The sequence below is a fragment of the Dendroctonus ponderosae genome, unplaced genomic scaffold, assembly GCF_020466585.1.
Source record: "Dendroctonus ponderosae isolate FM_Combo_2020 unplaced genomic scaffold, Dpon_F_20191213v2 Dpon_F_20191213_8, whole genome shotgun sequence".
Classification (NCBI taxonomy): domain Eukaryota; kingdom Metazoa; phylum Arthropoda; class Insecta; order Coleoptera; family Curculionidae; genus Dendroctonus; species Dendroctonus ponderosae.
The window spans coordinates 5,183,935-5,202,919 of record NW_026019016.1 but is presented as its reverse complement, the minus strand read 5'-3'; the positions used below and the strand labels follow the sequence as shown (position 1 = coordinate 5,202,919).

The window sequence follows — 18,985 nt, the reverse complement described above, 5'->3', positions numbered from 1 at the left end:
CACTTTCCCAGGCACCAAATAAATACCGGCTACATTCCTACCACGTATGTAAGATCACATTAAACCAATGGATTACTGAACACCGGTATAAATTGCGCAGGAGTTAATTAACCGAATACGAGAAGCTGCTCGAGAAGATTGCATAATAAGGATGTTCAGGCCACAGTTCAGGGCGTTCAGCCAACACAGGCACTTGTTTGGAGTTACAGACTCAAATGTATGTTTTCCGTCATTCAACGATTCCTGTTGAATTTACCGTTCATCTTTGTCCATCTTATTGTCACTCTCTACTTATCCATGGTTAATGGAGTTTTAAATAATTACGAAGCAACAGGTATTTATGTAATGATAATTAGGCAGATTACCTTGAAAAACATTGTTGCCGTTTTTCTAATATAGTTTTTTGCAAATTTCTCAGTTTTTAATAACAATTAATTTTTTTTACGAATTTTCCTGCACTCTTAAAACACCGCCAGACAACACCTCCAGAGGAATGACTCCAATTTTGAATCACCCTGTATATAAAGTGACAAAATCTTGCGAAATGTGCAAATTTCTATTACCTGAATATTAATAGTTCTCTAGGGTGTCAAAGCGTAAATAAATGTTCTCTTTTTAAATAGATGCTTAACCCGTTTTACTACTACCAAAATTTTTGTCTTTAGTAGTCCTTTCGATCGAGGATCCAAATTTCCTATTGCTGAGCTTGTAGTTTCTAGAGGACGCTAACTGCAATAGTCTGTAGTCATTTAAAACATCAGGTCTTTTTGGAATCTTAAAATCTGGCGCTGACTTTGACAATATCTCGTTCTCCGATGTGTTTTAAACAAAAAACGTATACTTGGTTTGGACCAAATCGATATCTTTCACCGATTTTGCGATATTTCACATTGAAAGCTCTAGTGATTTTTTGAACTAAACTGTTCCACAAAATCAACGTTAACAGCCAAATTTTCCCTAACTTTGGAAGTGGATAAACTACGACTGCTAAGATCGAACTGATTTATGTTTGAAGCGTTATTTAGTGAAATTTTATATTTCGGTCGGCAAAAAATCAATGCGTCAAAGTTTCACAGTTCCATCCAAGCTTCCACAGGGTGGCAAAGGAACAATTCAAAATTGGTAGAGTTGCACATTTTCCTAGATATACAAAAAAACGCTTTTTGTGTTTCAACACCACAGGCATTAAGTTTACTTTTTTTGTGCATCTTGTTGCATTTACAGAGTGACCCGAAAAAAATAATTTTTTGGTTTTGCATTGACAAACTTATCTTTCTTGCATCGATTTGCACAGTATAAGGCTCATGTTGAAGCTGAAACTTCATTGACAATCTAAGTCGAAAATTCGATGTAGAGGGTTGCACGAAATCTAACCCAAATCAAAATTGCCCTCAAAATCTGTGATTTTGAAAGAGCTTCAACTAAGTGATGTTTACTTAACAATTTGGATTCGTCGATCTGAAAACCCCCAAACACTTTTTTTTTGTTAATAGTAAAATGCATTTTTACCTCGGAATCAGAAAGCCGATTCTCAAAGCAATAATTGTCGTGTTTTTCCAAAGTCAATTTGGATCAATTTATCGACCAAATTCTTCACATTTCCCGCTCAAACTCAGCCATATAAAACGGTCCCAAATTGTATTAAAACCATATAGAATCAAACGGAAATGAGGGGGAAATTTATGCCCATTACGGGTCATAAATGGTATCGGAATCGGGTTGAAATGCCCCCATAGAAAGCATATTCCCAATTACCAATATTGAGCGATCGTTCTTAATCGGAGGTTTACGTGGATTTCCTTACCTGGTAAACACCAGACAAATGAGGGTGGCCGATAGAATGGTCAATTGTTGCGATAGAGCCGATTGCGATTTCTGCATCGCTCTATGCAGATCGTTCTGGAACAAAACCGATTATTTCCAGAAGTTATTTTTTTTCCGGAATTTTTACTCACAAACATATTTTCTAAGGACCGTTTGGCCAGCCAGCAGTTTAAAAACACTGGAATAAACATCGTCCTCAATGGCGCATAGAAAATCTGAAACATAGAGCCTGTTAATTGGAGTACATTCGCCTCTATGGCATCCAGCTTTTCGCAAAACTCGCATACACTTAGAGCTTATTAAAGTTTGAACGTTGCGTGATTTGAACGCTGCAAATACAACTAATTATACAGTGGCGCTTAATAAAACTGCTACGCCAAGGTTATGGCTCCACAAGGAGATTATTAGATAGAGCTGGTTTTTTGCCATTTTAGTTTAATATTTAACGAACCATAGGCGCTGTTAATTGGGTTGCAAGTGAGCGAAGAATGCCCCTATTTCAGCTGAACGCGTAAACGGGCGCGATAAATAGGAACAATTCCACCCTCTGGAAAAGCCATTAGAAAATTAGATACCCACGTATTCTATTATTGATTGATATTACGCCAGCTGTCTGGTAATGAAATGCCAAACTCAATTACAGTAGCTATAAAATCTACTGAGCGATTTGCGTCTTTAACGTTCTAAGGTTTAGATGGGGGTTTTGATCGTCCTGAAGATGACTGCCAACCGAAACTTGTGTTGTTTATTGATTATGTTGAACGTTGTTCTTTCTCATACGAAACTGTCTAGGCTTTCCTTTTTACTGAGTATAGAGTAATTTTTATCGAGATACATTCTCACCACACTGACATTTCACTGCAGTTTCAAAGTTCACCATTTTTTTTTAAATATTCCTGATGATGACTGCGAACCGAAACTCATCGCATGTATAGAGCAAGTTTTCCTATTTTGAATACCGACATATCATGTCATATTAGTCATATCGATGACTCCAGTTCAATTGGGTTTTTAGTCATTCATACAGGAAGGCATACTCAAATTTCGCAATTTAAAAAAATAGCGCTGATGACTACTGTAAGTGGAAACTTGTCGCGACAAGAGATCAAACTTTCCCCTTTCTAAGGCAATAATTCGTATGGTTCCACCTCTATTTAGTTTCGAGTTATTGATATAGGAACACAAACCGGCCAAACTGGCAAACTTCACAATTGACAAAAAAATGGACCTGATGATGGCTGTAAATCGAAAATTGTCGCGACAATAGAAGAAAATGTCCTCTTTATATCGCAGGAATTCACATGGCTGCAACTCGATTGAGTTTCGAATAATTCAGATATGAAGACAGACCGATGAAACTGGCAACTACCGCTATTCAAAATCAAAATTTACAATTTCAAAAAAAATAGCCCTGATGATGACTGTAAATCAAAACTTGCCGCGACAATAGAACAAACTGTCCTCTTTCTAATGCGGGAATTCACATGGTTGCAGCTCGATTGAGTTTCGAGTAATTGAAAGAGGAAGACAGACCCATAAAACTGGCAACTACCGCCATTGAAAATCAAACTTCGCAATTTCAAAAAAATAACCCTGATGATGACTGAAAATCGAAACTTGCCGCGACAATAGAACAAACTGTCCCCTTTCTGACTCATTATTTCGCATGGTTCCAGTTCTATTGGGTTTCGAGGAATTGAGAGAGGAAGACAGACCGATGAAACTGGCAACTATCGCCAGTCAAAATCAAATTTTACAATTTCAAAAGATAGCCCTGATGATGACTGTAAATCGAAACTTGCCAAGCCAATAGAACAAACTGTCCTCTTTCTAATGCGGGAATTCACATGGTTGTAACTCCATCGAGTTTCGAGTAACTGAGAGAGGAAGACAGACCCTCAAAACTGGCGACTACCGCCGTTCAAAATCAAATTTCGCAAATTCCAAAAAATAGCCCTAATGAAGACTGTAAATCGAAACTTGCCACGCCAATAGAACAAACTGTCCTTTTTCTAAAGCATTAATTCACATTGTGACAACTCGATTGAGTTTCGAGTAATTGAGAGACGAAGACAGACCGATGAAACTGGCTACTACCTCCATTCAAAGTCAAACTTTACAATTTCAAAAAAATAGCCCTGATGATGACTGTCAATCGAAACTTGCCGCGACAATAGAACAAACTGTCCTCTTTCCAATGCGGGAATTAGCAGGGTTGCAGCGCTATTGAGTTTCGAGTAATTGAGAGAGGAAGACAGACCCATAAAACTGGCAACTACCGCCATTCAAAATGAAACTTCGCAATTTCAAAAAAATAACCCTGATGATGACTGTAAATCGAAACTTGCCGCGCCAATAGAACAAACTGCCCTCTTTCTAAAGCAGGAATTCATATGGTTGCAACTCGATTGAGTTTCGAGTAATTGAGTGAGGAAGACAGACCCATAAAACTGGCAACTACCGCCGTTCAAAATCAAACTTCGCAACTTCAAAAAAATAGACCTGATGATGACTGTAAATCGAAACTTGCCGCACCAATAGAACAAACTGTCCTCTTTCTAACGCAAGAATTCACATGGTTCCAACTCTTTTGAGTTTCGAGTGATTCATGCAGGAAGAAAGACCGACCAAACTGGCAACTGTCGCCATGCAAAGACAAACTTCGCAATAAGAAATAAAATATTCCTGATGATGACGATGATGATGATGAAATTTCTCTCGAAAATATAACAAACTTTTCTCTTTCTAAAACTATAGTTCACATGTTTCCCACACTATTGAATTTCAAGTAATTCTTCTTATTTCAATTAAAACTGGCGATCATCATTCAAAGTCGAACTTCACAATAAAAAAAAATAGCCCTGATCATGACTGTAAATTGAACCTTGTGGCCCAGATAGAGTCAACCTTATTCACGCTAATGCAAAAATTCCCGTTACTCTTCATCTACAGTTTTGAATAATTTCCCGAAAAGCGTTAAAGGAACTCATTTACACATTTAAAGCGCTATTCATGCATTAAAACAGCCAAGCTCTTACTTACTGTAAATGTAAATGGCACCGTGTTCAGTATTTCTAAAACGAAATGGAACGATAAAAGCTGCTGCCATATATTACCCTGGAACAACACAAAAGCTATAAACACGCCTTTTTACGCTGACACTAGCTGGATTAATCCAGGCGAGAGCAAGTGCCTACCTTGTATCCGAGATATGCCAGCAAAAGGGACTCGATTAGGCTGATGATGGCCAGAACCACTTGAACCATCCAGAGTTCGAGGGGGCGGTTCACCCACAGAATCGCGTCCCAGTTGATGATCGGGTTCTCTTGGAACTTTTCTTCGGTCAAGTTGGCCGACAAGATGTATTCGCTTTTGTTGCCGGAGACACAGCCATAACTGATCGGAAACGCTCAGAATCATTACATGCACATCCCGAAGAATCGGCAAATTCACTTACCAGGTTGCATATATGGGATTCAGGTCGGTAACGACCCGGATTATATACAAAGCGCATGTAAGAAGTTTTAAAAATAGATTCGCAATTCGTATCCTAAGACCTGAAACAAACGAAAAACCCTACTGAACATCAACTGTTTCAAAGGCAAATGATTTCGCGCAAAAGAAACTAGCAGGTTTTCTAGGTATTTAATCCTCTTATCTAAAGTGCCTTGCACTTGTTCTCAAACGGCAATTTCCTACAAGCATGATTTAAATCGCGCAAAATGGTAAAAGTCTGAACTTTCCACAGTCGTGTTCATTTTGCTGCTCCGATTTGCTAAAGGCCCTGAAAGCTTGGGGTTTAATGAGCCCTCACTAAATCTGCCAATAGTGTTCCCCCTCCCAATCAATTCCAGGAGATTAATGGCCTTTCCCTTGGTTCAAATCAAGTGGCAGGTTAACTGGCTGCTCTTATTCTTTTTCGAACGCAACCCGATCCAGAATCACAATCCGAATCGATAGTGGTGCAATTTAAACGTTTCAGCCAGCTGAAACAGCGGTTTCATGCATTTTTTAGCCTGCACATGGTTTTAAACTGGCTTTTGGGTAACAACGGCTCAGTTTCCAGCTCACAAATGAGTCAATTATTCATCAGACAATGTGCACTATGGATTCTGAAGTAATCGAAACGGCACAATGTGGGTGGTTGCTTATTTTAAGATAGTAAGTAGGTCGGGGATATTGTCTTCGATACGATTGTTTGTAGTGACTGAAATTCGTTCTGTGCAAAATGGGACTGTGCCTTCAAACCCCCGCTTAGGAGGCAAATTGCTGTTCCTGAGTTGATTTACAATTAATTCAAGAAGTTTGTGCAGTTTTGGGCTTCCAAAGTCCGATTCTGGATTTCTGGGTTCATCGGTGAAATATTGCCATACTGATTGTGGAAATGTATAACAGAAACTTTAGGTTACTAGTACCTCAAATTTAAGTCGATTATCTTCGTTAGTTTCTTTAGAATCAATTCAGAAACTTTGAGCGTTTTTCCGCGCCTCTAAGAGGTTTACACCAGTGTCTTCAGATTTTTTTTATATTTGTAAGAGAAATATTCCAGCTTGAAGCCTTAGCTTTGGGCCTCCTAAAATGTCCTCGCTTCATTAAATTTTCTGCAATAAATTCCGAAAGTTTTAACACTTTTTCGGGTTTTTAGGATTTTTGTGCCGCTGGTTCCCGGAACCGATTTCTGGATGCTCAGACCAGTTACAATTTTGCCGATTTTAGAGGCTCATAAAGTAAGTTTCACTTCAGTTGAATATCGAGTTTCAATCGATGATTTCCTGCAAATGTTATGCAAACAATTTCAAAACTTTCAAATAATTTTGACTTCTTCCAGACGTTTGCACCATCAAAGGCCACTTTCTCGATTCATCGATCAAACATTCCGATCCGGATTTCAGAAATCCATAAGGGGAGTTTCATAATAATATCACTGTAAATTAATCGATTCTCCTCATTAATTCTTCGGCAATTAAATCAGGAACTTTGGACATATTTTTTCGGAGAGTTCGGGATTTTTCCTTGATTTGCTCCAGTCTCTTCTGAAGCTAATTTTTTTTTAATTCTTAACTCAGAAAATCCTGTTTGCGTTTCGGAAACCATTAGCAAGCCTTGGTGTACAAACAGCTGAAATTTCGATCAATTGATTCTTTTCATTAGTTGGATTTTTCGTCGATTCTTTTCATCAAAGCACTTAACTTCTCAACTTTTCAATATTTTTTACTTCTGGAAAAGGTTGACACCACTGCCACTTCAATATCCCTTTTCTGGATCTTTTGTGAAGATGTAGCGACGAGAGCTTTTGCTGGAACTTAGAGAACAAGCTTCAATGTAGTGCCAGCTGAAATTTCACTGAAATTCCTGTTCCAATTACGCGAGAATTAATTCGGAAACTTTGGCCACTTGCCTGCGTTTTTAAGATGTATGCACCCCTGTCTTCAAAGGCCCAATTCTGGATTCTTTGACTCAATATTGCGAAGGCAATTTCAGTATTCCTTAGAGGAAGCTTAGTAGGACTTTCAGTTAAATATTGAATGAATTCCCTTCATTGATTCTTATGCAATGAATTTGGGCACTATCGACACCGTTTCTCGTTTTCAGAAGTTTTGCGTGACTGTCTTCAACCCATTTCTGCATTCAGCGATCAGATATCTCAATGAAGGTTTCGGAATTCAACAGGGTAAGATTTGTCGACCTTTCAGCTCAAATTTGAATCAATTCTCTCCGATTTCTTCTGGAATAAATTCGGAAATTTTAAACAATTTTTTGCGTTTTCGGGAATTTTGCGCCACTGTATACAAAAGTCCATTTTTCTATTCTCTGCAAAGATATCTCAATTCGGATTTCAACATTCCATAGAACAAGCTTGGGAGAACTGTCAACTAAAACTTCAATCAATTCCCTGCATTAGTTCTTCCGGAATTAATTAGGAAACTTTAAACCTTTTTTGCGTTTTCAGGAATTTTGCTTCAACTGTCTACAAAGGCCAAATTTTTATTATCTGGATAGATATCTCAATGGAGACTTTATGGTTCCTTAGCAGAGACCTTTAAGCCAAAACTTCAATAAATTTCCTGCAGTGGTTCTTCCGGAATTAATTCGGAGACTTTAAACAGTTTTTTGCGCTTTCGGAAATTTTGGGACACTGTCTACAAAGGCCAAATTTTTTATTCTCTGCTCAGATATTTAAATATTAATTTCAAGATTCCACAGAACAAGCCGAGAACAACTTTCAGCTCAAATTTCAATTAATGCCCTTTATTAGTTCTTCTGGAATTAATTAAGAAACTTTGAACACTTTTTCGCGTTTTCAGGAATTTTACACCACTGCTCTCAAAGGCCCACTTCTGGATTCTTCGACTAGACATCCGGATACGGATTTCAGAAATCCCGAAAGCATATCTCAGGACACTCTCAGCCCAAATTTTAAGCAATTTCCTAGAACAGTGCGTGTAGAATTAACTCGCAAGCCATGAACACTTATTTGTTTTCCAGGATTTTTGTACCAACGTTTTCAAAAGTCCATTTATAAATTCTTCAGCTGGATATCGCAATAACGAATCCGGCATGCACGTAACAAACATTGGCGAACTTTCAGCACCATTTTAAGTCAATTGCCTGCATCAGTTCTTTTGGAATTAATTCGAAAACTTGATACTTTTTTGGCGTTTTGAGGATTTTTGCCTCAATGTCTTTCAAAGCCAATTTGTGAAATCTTCGACTATATATCTCAATGCGAGTTTCATAAATTCACAGAAAAGACTTCGGAATACTTGGAGCTCAAATTTTAATCGATTCTCTTCATTAATTCCATTGGGAACATTGAAACACTCTTTCCATTCGCCACCGGCAAAAGGGATTTTCTGGCTGCCTGGTGAACTCAAATGCAGATAAATCCATGTGACAAACCATGAGCATACGGCGTATTGAAACATTCAACACCATTCCAAAGCCAAGTCGATTTAGCCGACAGCAAACATCGACACGCACATTCGTTCAACTGTTTGCTCATACAACAAGTGTAGGCAAACAACGTACACGAATAAATAAAAAATTGCCAAGCGGGGGTTTTTCAAAGCGATAATATTTCCCTAGAGATTCTAACAGGAGGGGACACACATTCTTCATTATATATCGATATTTGATCAGCAATCCCCAAAAGGCCACTGGAATAGAGCGGCGCAAGAGCTCCGCTCTATCTTAACAATCAAGCATGCTACTACTTGTAACTAACTAACGCAAAGTGGTACTTACTAGATCTCTGATTCTTAATAAAATAGATTTGCAGTCGTTCCTTAAAAGTATTTTCATTGACGTAATATTCTACTCGGACCCTGAAACAAAAGAGACAAGTTAGGGCATGCCGACTGAAAGCTTTCGCTAAACTAATTACCAACTCAAGCGGAGACAACCAACAGAAGGACTGTCGATATGTCTTTTATGCGATTTCCAGCTCGCCCTTAGTGTGGGCCCCTTGCCGTACAATTTCAAATTACTTCCAGAATATCCAGAAGAATTCAGTTTATAGAGTAGCAAATTGGGTTCCCGAGTGTCGTGCCCGAAGGGGAAAAGTGTTTAATGTCGAAGTTGTGCCGCGCCCTTCGGGCACGACAATGATTTTAACGCGAAAACACTCGAAATGTTGCCTTCCAACCAGAATGAATTTGGCGTTTTTTTCGTTGAAAACAGGGTCGTGCCCGAAGAGCTCGGCTCTGCGTCAACTTTAAACAGTCTTTAATGCGTTTTTGTGCCTGTCACTACACTGACTTTCACGCGAAAAATACTCGTACCTTTCCAATTTTTCCGATCTATTCAGTGTCCTGCCCAAAGAGCTTTTTACAATAAACACCTTAAAAATTTAAGTGCCGTAAGTAAAAATTTAAATTTAAGTGTCGTGCCCTAATGCGTTTTTGTGTTGGCCACGGTACTGACTTTGACGCAAAAAACACAAAGAAATTGCGTTTTTACCTTTTCCGCTCCAACCAGAGTGAATTTAGTGTTTTTCTAGTCAAAAACAGTGTCGCTCATCTTCGACAATAAACACTCTTTAATGCGTTTTTGTACCGACCACAACACTGACTTGACTCTAAAATCACTCAAAATTTACTTTTTTTCTCGTCAAAAACAGTGTCATGCCCGAAGGACTCGGCACAACTTGGATACTGAACACTGTTTAATGTGTTTTTGTGCCGAACAGTTGGGGTACGACACTGACTTTGACGCAAAAGACACTCAAACTTTTACAATTTTTCCCATCTATTCAGAGTCCTACCCAAAGGGTTAATCACAATAATCGCCTTAAAAAGCGTCTCGAAGTTTTACCGGAGCCTTCGGAAACGACACTAATTTTGAGGTGAGAAAACACTAAAAATTTTGCGATTTTTATCTTTTGCGATCCAATAGCGTGAATTTAGAGTGTTTTTATCATCAAAAACAGTGTCGTGCCAGAAGGGCTCGGCACAACTTCCACATTAAACACTTTAATGCGTTTGTTGTGCCGAGCCCATCGGACACGACATACAACACAATACTTGAAACAAACACAATTTTGAAGGTTTTTACTTTTGCGCATCTATTCATTGCCGTGAACTAAGGCTTCGGCACAACTTCGAAATTAAACACTTTTTAATGTTGAAGTTGTGCCGAGCCCTTCGGGCACAACACTGATTTTTCGGCAAAACAAACGCAATGATCTAAGCGATTTTTCACTTCTAGCTGTCCATTTGTGCGGAACTCTTTAAAGCGCTTAAAAATTCGAATCTTCCAATTCCATTCATTTATTCCAAGCAGTCAATTGAAGAACCAATTTAAAATTTTTGCCATATTGAGAGTCAAACTCTTGGTTCAATTTTTGCGCAAACCACCGCTTTTTGTCACCTCGACATTAAACACTATTTAATGCGGTTGTTGTCCGAGCCCTTCGGGCCCGATACTGATTCTGAGACGAAAATCACTGAATATTTTGCAGATTTTCACTTTTTCCCATTTATTCAGTGTCGCGCCCGAAGAGCTCGGCACAACTTCAACATTAAACACTTTTTAATACGTTTGTTGTGCCGAGCTCTTAGGTCACGACACTGATTTTGCAGCAAAAAAACGCAAAAAAATGTTCACTTCCTGCCGTCCAATTGTGTCGAATTCTTCAAAGCGCTTAAAAAGTTCCATCTTCTAAACTAAATTTAGTACCAATTTAAAAATTTCCCTATTTCTAGAAGACATTTGGCTCTAAATATGTGTAAGATTTCAAACATTTTCGCAAAATCGTTGATTGATCTGCAAAATCGCCCCAATATCCTGATTTTTTTCCGGCTTATTAAATATCGGTCTTAAAATGTACATTTTTGCCAAACATCTCTCATAAAAAAATTCCACCAGAATAGAGATTTTTACCAGCTGACTAAAAATCCCAAAAATGGTCCCAAAAAGTCAGTTTTCATCCAACAGGGCTCTTTTCGTTAAAAATTCCAATAAAACCCCGATTTTCATGCAGTTTCCCTCGCCTTAATGGGAGTAAAACACGCGTGAGCCCACACATTTCGCACTAAAGCTAAAGTCCTTCGGACATGAATAATCCGCAATATCGACATGAATTATGATCCTCTTTCCCTGCCCGAAATACGGCTTAGGTCCAAGTACAATGGAGTTGCTTTAACTGTAACTCTAATTTGTGCCGACAGCTCGAACATAAAGTTGATTAATCGCGCCCTGCATGGACAATGTACGGCCATAATACATGTGTCGGCATTTGGGAACCTTCCAAAAAGCCGAATTGGCTTCTTATCAATGCCTCCAAGCAACAGCTACAAAGCCGAGGAAATTGCTCGCTCTGTTTACTCTTGTTGGTGGGTTTGTTTTGGTTTGTTAGTGCTGTTGCAACGGATTCCTGCAATTAAGCAAATTCTGGATAATTCGGGTAAAACGGGGTCCAATGGAACAGTGGCAAGTAAACTAAGAAGAAACTGCATCCATGCCGATTCTGATAATGTGTGAACAAACGGACAGACTCACGGCACGTCGGAAATAAAGGTCAAAGTTCCGAAGTTCACAATGCCAGTAAACAGGGAGATGTGGAGAGAACGTTCGATGAAATTAGCTCCACTTAGTGCACATCCCTATCAATAAACTGGAATGCTTAAGGGATTAAGGCAAATCTTTCTGGAACAATGACGTCAAACATCCAGGAAGGTGAGGTGGGATAAAAGCCCCCAGAGCCTCTTAGTGAGTTAGTTAGTTTGGCAATCGATTAATATCTCAACAAAAACAGTCACAGGCTGTGCAGGAAAACCGCCTTAGATTTTTACCACTACCTGCCGGAAAACGAGGCCTAAGCCCACAAAAGATCAGTGCGCAAACCAACCCATGCAACCCTTCTTTCAATAAGAAAATAAACATTCAGCCAAGGCATTGGATGGAAAGTAGGGCAAAGATCCATGTAAATCTAAAGTATCCTACCAGTACACTGGGATGTAATCAGAATGGGGCTGGAACAAAAAGCACGGGAAAACCTAAAAAAAAAAAGCAAATCGCACCTGGGTATTCTGTCGTAACTGTCCCAACTAGTTAAGCAGTTGTACGAGGAATATCTACTGGAAGAACCCATAATAGCTAGGTTAACACGAGCGGAAAGCGAAGCGCCGCAACGGAGCGCCTCATATTCACCCCACTAGGCGCCACACGCCACTGCAGGATGACGCCGAGCGTCGCTTCTTCGACGACGGCGACGCCGCTCCTCCACGGCTCCTCCCCATAGGCACGCACCTACAAAAAGCCGCGTTTTTTCGATCCGGATATCATCTATTACATTATATTTTGCTCGCTAATGGAAAAAAATTGCAGGACCTCACTGGCTCTAGGTGCAAACCAGATTTTGGGCCATGTAACATTTATTTATACGCGATCCGCTCATTAATCAAAATCATCATTAGACGCCCGCTTTGCCTCGTTTCCGGAAAATGATCCGGTTTTTTGCGAATTTTATAAGCAGCGCATCGCATCCATGGGAAAAAATTCCAGTTATCCAGCCAGTTGAGATGGTCCATACAGTTATTTACCCGGGGGTTTAGAACGCAACTGAGGACACATTCAGTGCGTTTGACGCCGTTTGAAGCAGGCATTTGACCTGGACAAGATCGAAAATACCGGGACAAAAATCCGAGTTTGAACCACTGCAGGAATCACAATTCCCAAACCAGTCAAAAAAAAAACAAACTAATTTCAATACGGAATTAATGGGGCCCACAGCTATGACACTGATCAATATTCACTGAGTTTTAGGCAGCGGCTACATTTTGAAAAATTTCTGAACTTTGAGCTCATAAATACCACTGAGCAATTTGAGATTGTAATCTCTTGGGCAAAAACTCGCATTTTCGAAGCCAGTAAAAAATTGCAACTCTTTTTTCTGCCTCGTGTGGAAGAAGCCTTCAAATGGATATGGACAAAATTTCGTAGAGTTTCACTAAGACACTGAGTTTTGAAGAAATGCGAAACTTTAGGCACAAAAACGCCACGTTTAGCCACTAAAATCTCTTGGGCAAAAAATCGCAACTTTCACACCAGTGAACAAAATCCAACTACTTTCTCTACATCGTGTGGCCGACGCCCTTATATGGATATGGACAAAATTTCGTCTAGTTTCACTAAGACACTGAGTTTTTAAAAAATGTGAAACTTTGGGCACAAAAACGCCAGTTATAGCCATTGCAATCTCTTGGGCAAAAAATTGCAACTTACGAACCAGTCAAAAAATTCAAATCTCTTCTCTACATCATGTGGATGAAATCCTCAGCTAGGTATGAACCAAATTTTGTCAACTTTCTGTAAAACGCTGAATTTTGAAAAATTGCGAATCTTTCGGCACAAAAACGCCAGGTTTAGCAATTGCAATCTCTTGGGCGAAAAATTGCAACTTCTAAATCAGTTAAAAAAAATCCCACTTTTTTGTCTACCTCTTATCGACGAAGCCAGATAAATCCAGATAAATCCAGATAAATCCAGATAAATATGGACTAAATTTGATCCAGTTTCACTTACAAACTGAATTTTGAAAAATTTCTAAACTGTAGGCTCCAAAACGCCTCTTTGAGCCAAATCAACCTCTTGAAAAATAAGATCGAATTCCTAATATTCACCGGGAGTTGGCCAACCATCCAACTAAAGATTCATCAAGTTTGACTCAACTCCAAAACGGACCGGATTTTTATAAGATGATAATTGAAAAACCTGCACTTAATAGATACCAAAAAGTGAGGCTTAGTGGAGCATGCAAATAATTAATCTATAAAATACGTGTATGACAAAAGCAATCAAAGAATAATTTATTTAAATGGCGTTAAAATGGCCATTTTATACCGTTCGTGCTCGCTGCCGCAAACGCTCCTAATGGAAAATTAGAATCTACTGACTCGATGTTTAGTCGCTCGTTTTCCATGATAAACTATTCAAAACGTCGCTTTAAACGAAATAAACCGGCGGCCATTTATAATTCAAAACTAGTCTTTAGCGTTAAATTAGCTCTATCCTGGACACGAAGCTACAAAAGCCATTCCTAAGACCTGATTGCATCAGATTGTGGGCAAAACGGAGCACTTTGTCGTTTATCTCTTGTCTACGCGTCCTCAACCCATTCTAAATTTCCATTGGCAAATTGCGAATCCAGGAAATTAGGCCTGGATGGGGATCAAGTCCCTTATTGAACTCACATCTCAATTTGGGCCTTACAAATAAGGGGGAGTGTGAGCGAGATTGGCTAATTTCGTTCTGAGAAGTGGGGCGCAATGAGATTGAACTCGCTCGTATCTTTCTGCAACTGTTTTCATTAGCCGACCAAGCGCTTTATGGGCTCAGACAGCAACTGGAGCCACTAAACAACCCTTTTCTTATAGCGAATGTTTGTACTGTCCCATGGGTCAGCTGTTTGGATGAATCAATACTTTGGCGTCTGCCAGGTGAAAGAGTCGAACAAGAGCAGTTTCTTCACTCTTTGTCCAACTACGATAGAGGTTTCCCGGTGGCTCTGTGCGCTTTTTCTCTACATTCCGCACTCGAGTCAATTTGTTTCTGTTTTACAACTGGCGGAATGCGATTGACTGGAGAACTTTCTGAGGAAATCGTCTAGGCCTGGGTAACACTGAGCCCTTAATGAGCTATAACTCATTTATTAGCGCGTATTTGTACAAAAATGGCCTAGATTTACTCGCTTTTAGTCGAGAACACAATAATGTTGTAAATTGAGAAGGAAATTAAAGCGTCTGGACAACATCAATTAATAATTCGGTTTATTTTAAGTGAGTGCCACTCATGCAACTTCATGGAACTCCAAACAGAGATCAGTGAGAACTACGATCTACAGTGGGACACTGGGACTACACGAAAAAAGAGACATAAATTAATATTTACATAAGAGCACCTGGGTATCTGCAAGGCCACTTCGTCAAGGCTGTCGGAGGGAGTGAGGGGAGGCCTTTCGAACAGCCTGCTGGGGGCTAACGTAAGGGGGGTGGTAATGGGGTACCGATGGACGATGGTACCTCTTCTCGATCGCTGCAGCTGGCGCTGCTGTTGCTGCTGCTGCTGCTGCTGCTGCTTCTTTCGCTTGTCCTCCTCTTGAGCTCTGCGCAAGTTGTGCAGCCGAAAGAAGTACATAGACATTCTACGGAATAACACCTCTATTTACTTTAGATCGACCTAAGAGATTCTAGTATTAATGAGCTATTTTTTTAGCGTTTTCTAATGTGTTAGGAATGCAAAATATTCTCGCGTTGTGATGAACTGATTAAGAGTACGCTCTTTTTCCAAATAGGCTGTTTTTTGTTATTAAAACGCATTTTGCAAGCACGAGTGATTTGCATCTTCAAAGGCGGTTGCTTTAGGTTCAGTGTTGCGGCACACCTCTGAAGACGCGGGCCATACGTGCTTGCGAAACGTCCGCTATGTGAATAAGTTTTGATAAACAGTTCACTTCTTATAGAGAAATAAAAGCACTCGTTATCACTTTGTCACTAAACGCGTAAAGAAATTCTGCCTTCCTCAGAAAAATCTCCACCGGGAACCACCGCGATCTGCAGGCTGTACCAAATTTAATAATAACAAAGTTACTAATGGTGCGCACTTTGGTACACCCTGTATACAAAAACTACCAGAACTTTCTATTTGGTAACGGGAATAAACCAATTTTTTTCGGGTTGGTGCGCTGCACAATATCTATTATTCTAGGTAGTATTTATACGACATATTTGGAATCAGTCTCGATTTTGACTCTATTAATTGACAATAACAAACTCTCTAGCTCTAATTTTAAACGAGAAACTTAGAGCCCCATTCAGAGTCCATCTATCTTCTCCCAGTCTCTTGATCTTAAACTTACCAGCACACTTTAGCAACCAGTTTAATGAGCGGCCCAAAGCAAACAACCGCATTTCTCAAACTCTATATTTATATTTGTCTTAGGGAGTTTCTCGCCGCAGGTATAACGATTAACCTACATATTTCCTGGCTGGCTTTACTGTGCCTTACTGGAAATTAGACTTTCGACTGGACTCTAAAGCGTTAATATCCCGCATAAAACCCATTTTATTAGTCTATGTGCGATTACATTGGGATCAATTAACGGCCAACATCAATATTGTGTTGGATATTTGGACAGGACGTGAAATGTTTTTCCGTTTTTATGAGCTAAAGAGAAACTGGGTAAAAGACGTTTTTCGAAAAATCCAACTATTTTAGGAAATTCTGGCAGATTGACTGGCGGACTTTTTTTTAACTACAAAGCGCAACCGAAAGTGACTTGCTTGTTGATAACTTTGCTGGTTTTTGAAAAAATTAATGCCAAACTTAGGCCTGCATAATTAAGCACAAGATTACACAGGGATTTAAAAAAATCTTGAAAATACTCTGATGATGGCGTAAAATCGAAACTTTTGCCCCTTATCAAATGGGCTATGAATTTCATAATTCATGCGAAAGTCAATTTCGGTCTTTACCAGCTTCTGAGGAATAAACTGTGAAACTCCAGCGTGTCTAAGCAAGCGCAAAATGCAAACGGGATTCTAAAAAAATGCCGACAGTTCCTTGAGGATGAGTTAAAATCGAAACGTTTTCCACTTATAGAAGTCATATTGCCCTACACAATTATATCATATATACAATACATACATGACTCTCTAAGTTTTCTGGATTTTTAGAAAATAAACACCAAACTTACGCCTGCAAAAGTAACTTCCTACCAAAATCGAAGGTCCATTCAAAAATTTACCAAAAATTTCCTGACGACGACTCAAAATCAAAACTTTTTCCACATATAGAAGACGCTATACTCTACAAAATTCACTCAACAATTGATCTTCTGCTTCACTGATTATTGAGAAAATAAATGCCAGTCTTAAGCCTGCATAAACAAACACAAGGTTACATAGGAAATTTAAAAAAATGTTGAAAATACCTTGATGATGGCTTAAATTCAAAACTTTTTCCACTTATAAAACAGTCCATGAGCAATAAAATCCATACAAAAGTCACTCCCTAACTTAACATAACTCTCTCACTTTGCAAGTTTCTAATGAAATAAACGCTGCTGAAAAATCTGCGACAACCAATGAAAAATTTCCCAAAACTGCCTGATTATGACTGCTGAAGCTGAACCAGCTTTGCCCTACAAAATGCATGCAGAAGCGACTCTCTCACTTAGCTGGTTCCTGAATAAATAGATACCAAACTCCGGCTTGCAAAAACAACCTCGCGAACCAAACGCAATTTTGTAAAATTGTAAAAAATTGCCCGATTCCTGGAGAAAAAGTCGTTTTTCTCCGGCTAAAAAGAAACAGCAAAACAATGAAATGAAATAGTTGAAATTTTCCTGAAGATCGCTCAAAATCCAAACTGCGTTCACTTATAGAAGAAACTTTTTCCTACAAAACGCATGCAAAGTTTCAGTCAAAAAGATCTTGAATTCGGCATAGGCCAAAATTGGCATATTGTTGACTAACTGCACAAAACGTTAAATGTTAATAGAAAATATGTCTTTTCACGTAAGTCCTGGAGCATTCATTATTTTAAAACATTTGCTCTAATAGACAAAATCAACAAACTATGGGTAAAATAAGCGACAACGTCGCTTTTCGCGCTTTTTCAAAAGCGCCAATAAGAAACCTGCAATCAATCAACGAGCGACGTTAAAGGAGAGATAAATGTTATTTGGTGGAAGTTTATAAACTTTTACGTAGAAAAAAATAACATTTTCCAAACCAAACGGCATCCGAACCCTATTACCAACCAAACCAATTTAAACCCTCTTCCTATTTTTAGCTGATATTGATTATTTTTTGTATTTGGGCTTCAGCCTTGATTGAATCTGTGATAGTTATCAGCGCCCACCCCCAGCGCCCCACGCGAATTCAAATATATAACGGGGAATTTTTCGGGCAAATGAAACCCAGGAAAACCTTTGAGGTTACTGGCACTATCCAGACAATTTTTGGTTTTGCGTTTACCTATAGAAACTGCAGGATGTCACATGTTTAACACTCGTTAAACCTGCCGATTTCGGGATGCGAGAAGCAACATAAGTTAATCCAGAGAACTGCTGGACACCACAAAACCGAAGATCGGGATAACGTGGGACATAGCGCGGTCGCAAACACGTGTAATCGTCTAGTTTCCATCGGGATATCCAGGGAATGTGTTGCCATGGCAAGCTTGAAAGGGTGGCGTGCGCATCTTCCAGCTCCCACCAAATGGATTCGTTGCCAGGAGAAGAAGCACGTGCTCAAGATTTCGGTGCCGAGTAATGAACTTTTCCAGGATTTTCATGCTGATTGCTGTCGTTTATCAACAGGAATCAGACGGTCGCAATTTCCGGAATGGGAAAGTGTGCTTACAAAACTTGCCAGATTTTGCACAGTTTTCAAGAGTTTGTCTTGATATTTTTGCTTAAGGAGAGTTTTTCAAATATGTCGCAAAAATACTCGGGGGGTCAAAGCAGTATCTGGATGGAATTCTAAGGCGCGACAATTTCAAATAAGGCGCTTTTCAAGTGGAAAAAACTATAAACTGGCTGAATTGGTACTTACATGCTTCTTTTCCAGATGGTGCACTTTCACTTAACGCCCACCTTTAATCACTGGCCAGATTGCAATCAACTTCTACAAACTACACGCACCGAAAGTAACGTAAA

At 39.3% G+C, this 18,985-nt stretch overlaps 1 protein-coding gene across 1 annotated transcript in view; it reads right to left on the bottom strand.

Annotated features, from left to right (window-relative positions):
- Nucleotides 1-18,447, bottom strand: part of LOC109534331 (potassium channel subfamily T member 2) — a gene marked incomplete at its 3' end in the record, with an annotated part of 32,912 nt that extends 14,465 nt beyond the window's left edge. Inside the window, exons 1-8 of the mRNA XM_048669127.1 lie at nucleotides 18,303-18,447; nucleotides 15,224-15,466; nucleotides 9,070-9,149; nucleotides 5,282-5,381; nucleotides 5,022-5,220; nucleotides 4,867-4,941; nucleotides 1,956-2,039; nucleotides 1,805-1,899 (exon numbers count right to left, since the gene is read on the bottom strand). Coding sequence (XP_048525084.1) covers nucleotides 1,805-1,899; nucleotides 1,956-2,039; nucleotides 4,867-4,941; nucleotides 5,022-5,220; nucleotides 5,282-5,381; nucleotides 9,070-9,149; nucleotides 15,224-15,465 — 875 coding nt within the window. The remainder of the gene's footprint in view (nucleotides 1-1,804; nucleotides 1,900-1,955; nucleotides 2,040-4,866; nucleotides 4,942-5,021; nucleotides 5,221-5,281; nucleotides 5,382-9,069; nucleotides 9,150-15,223; nucleotides 15,467-18,302) is intronic.
- Nucleotides 18,448-18,985: the final 538 nt, after the last annotated feature.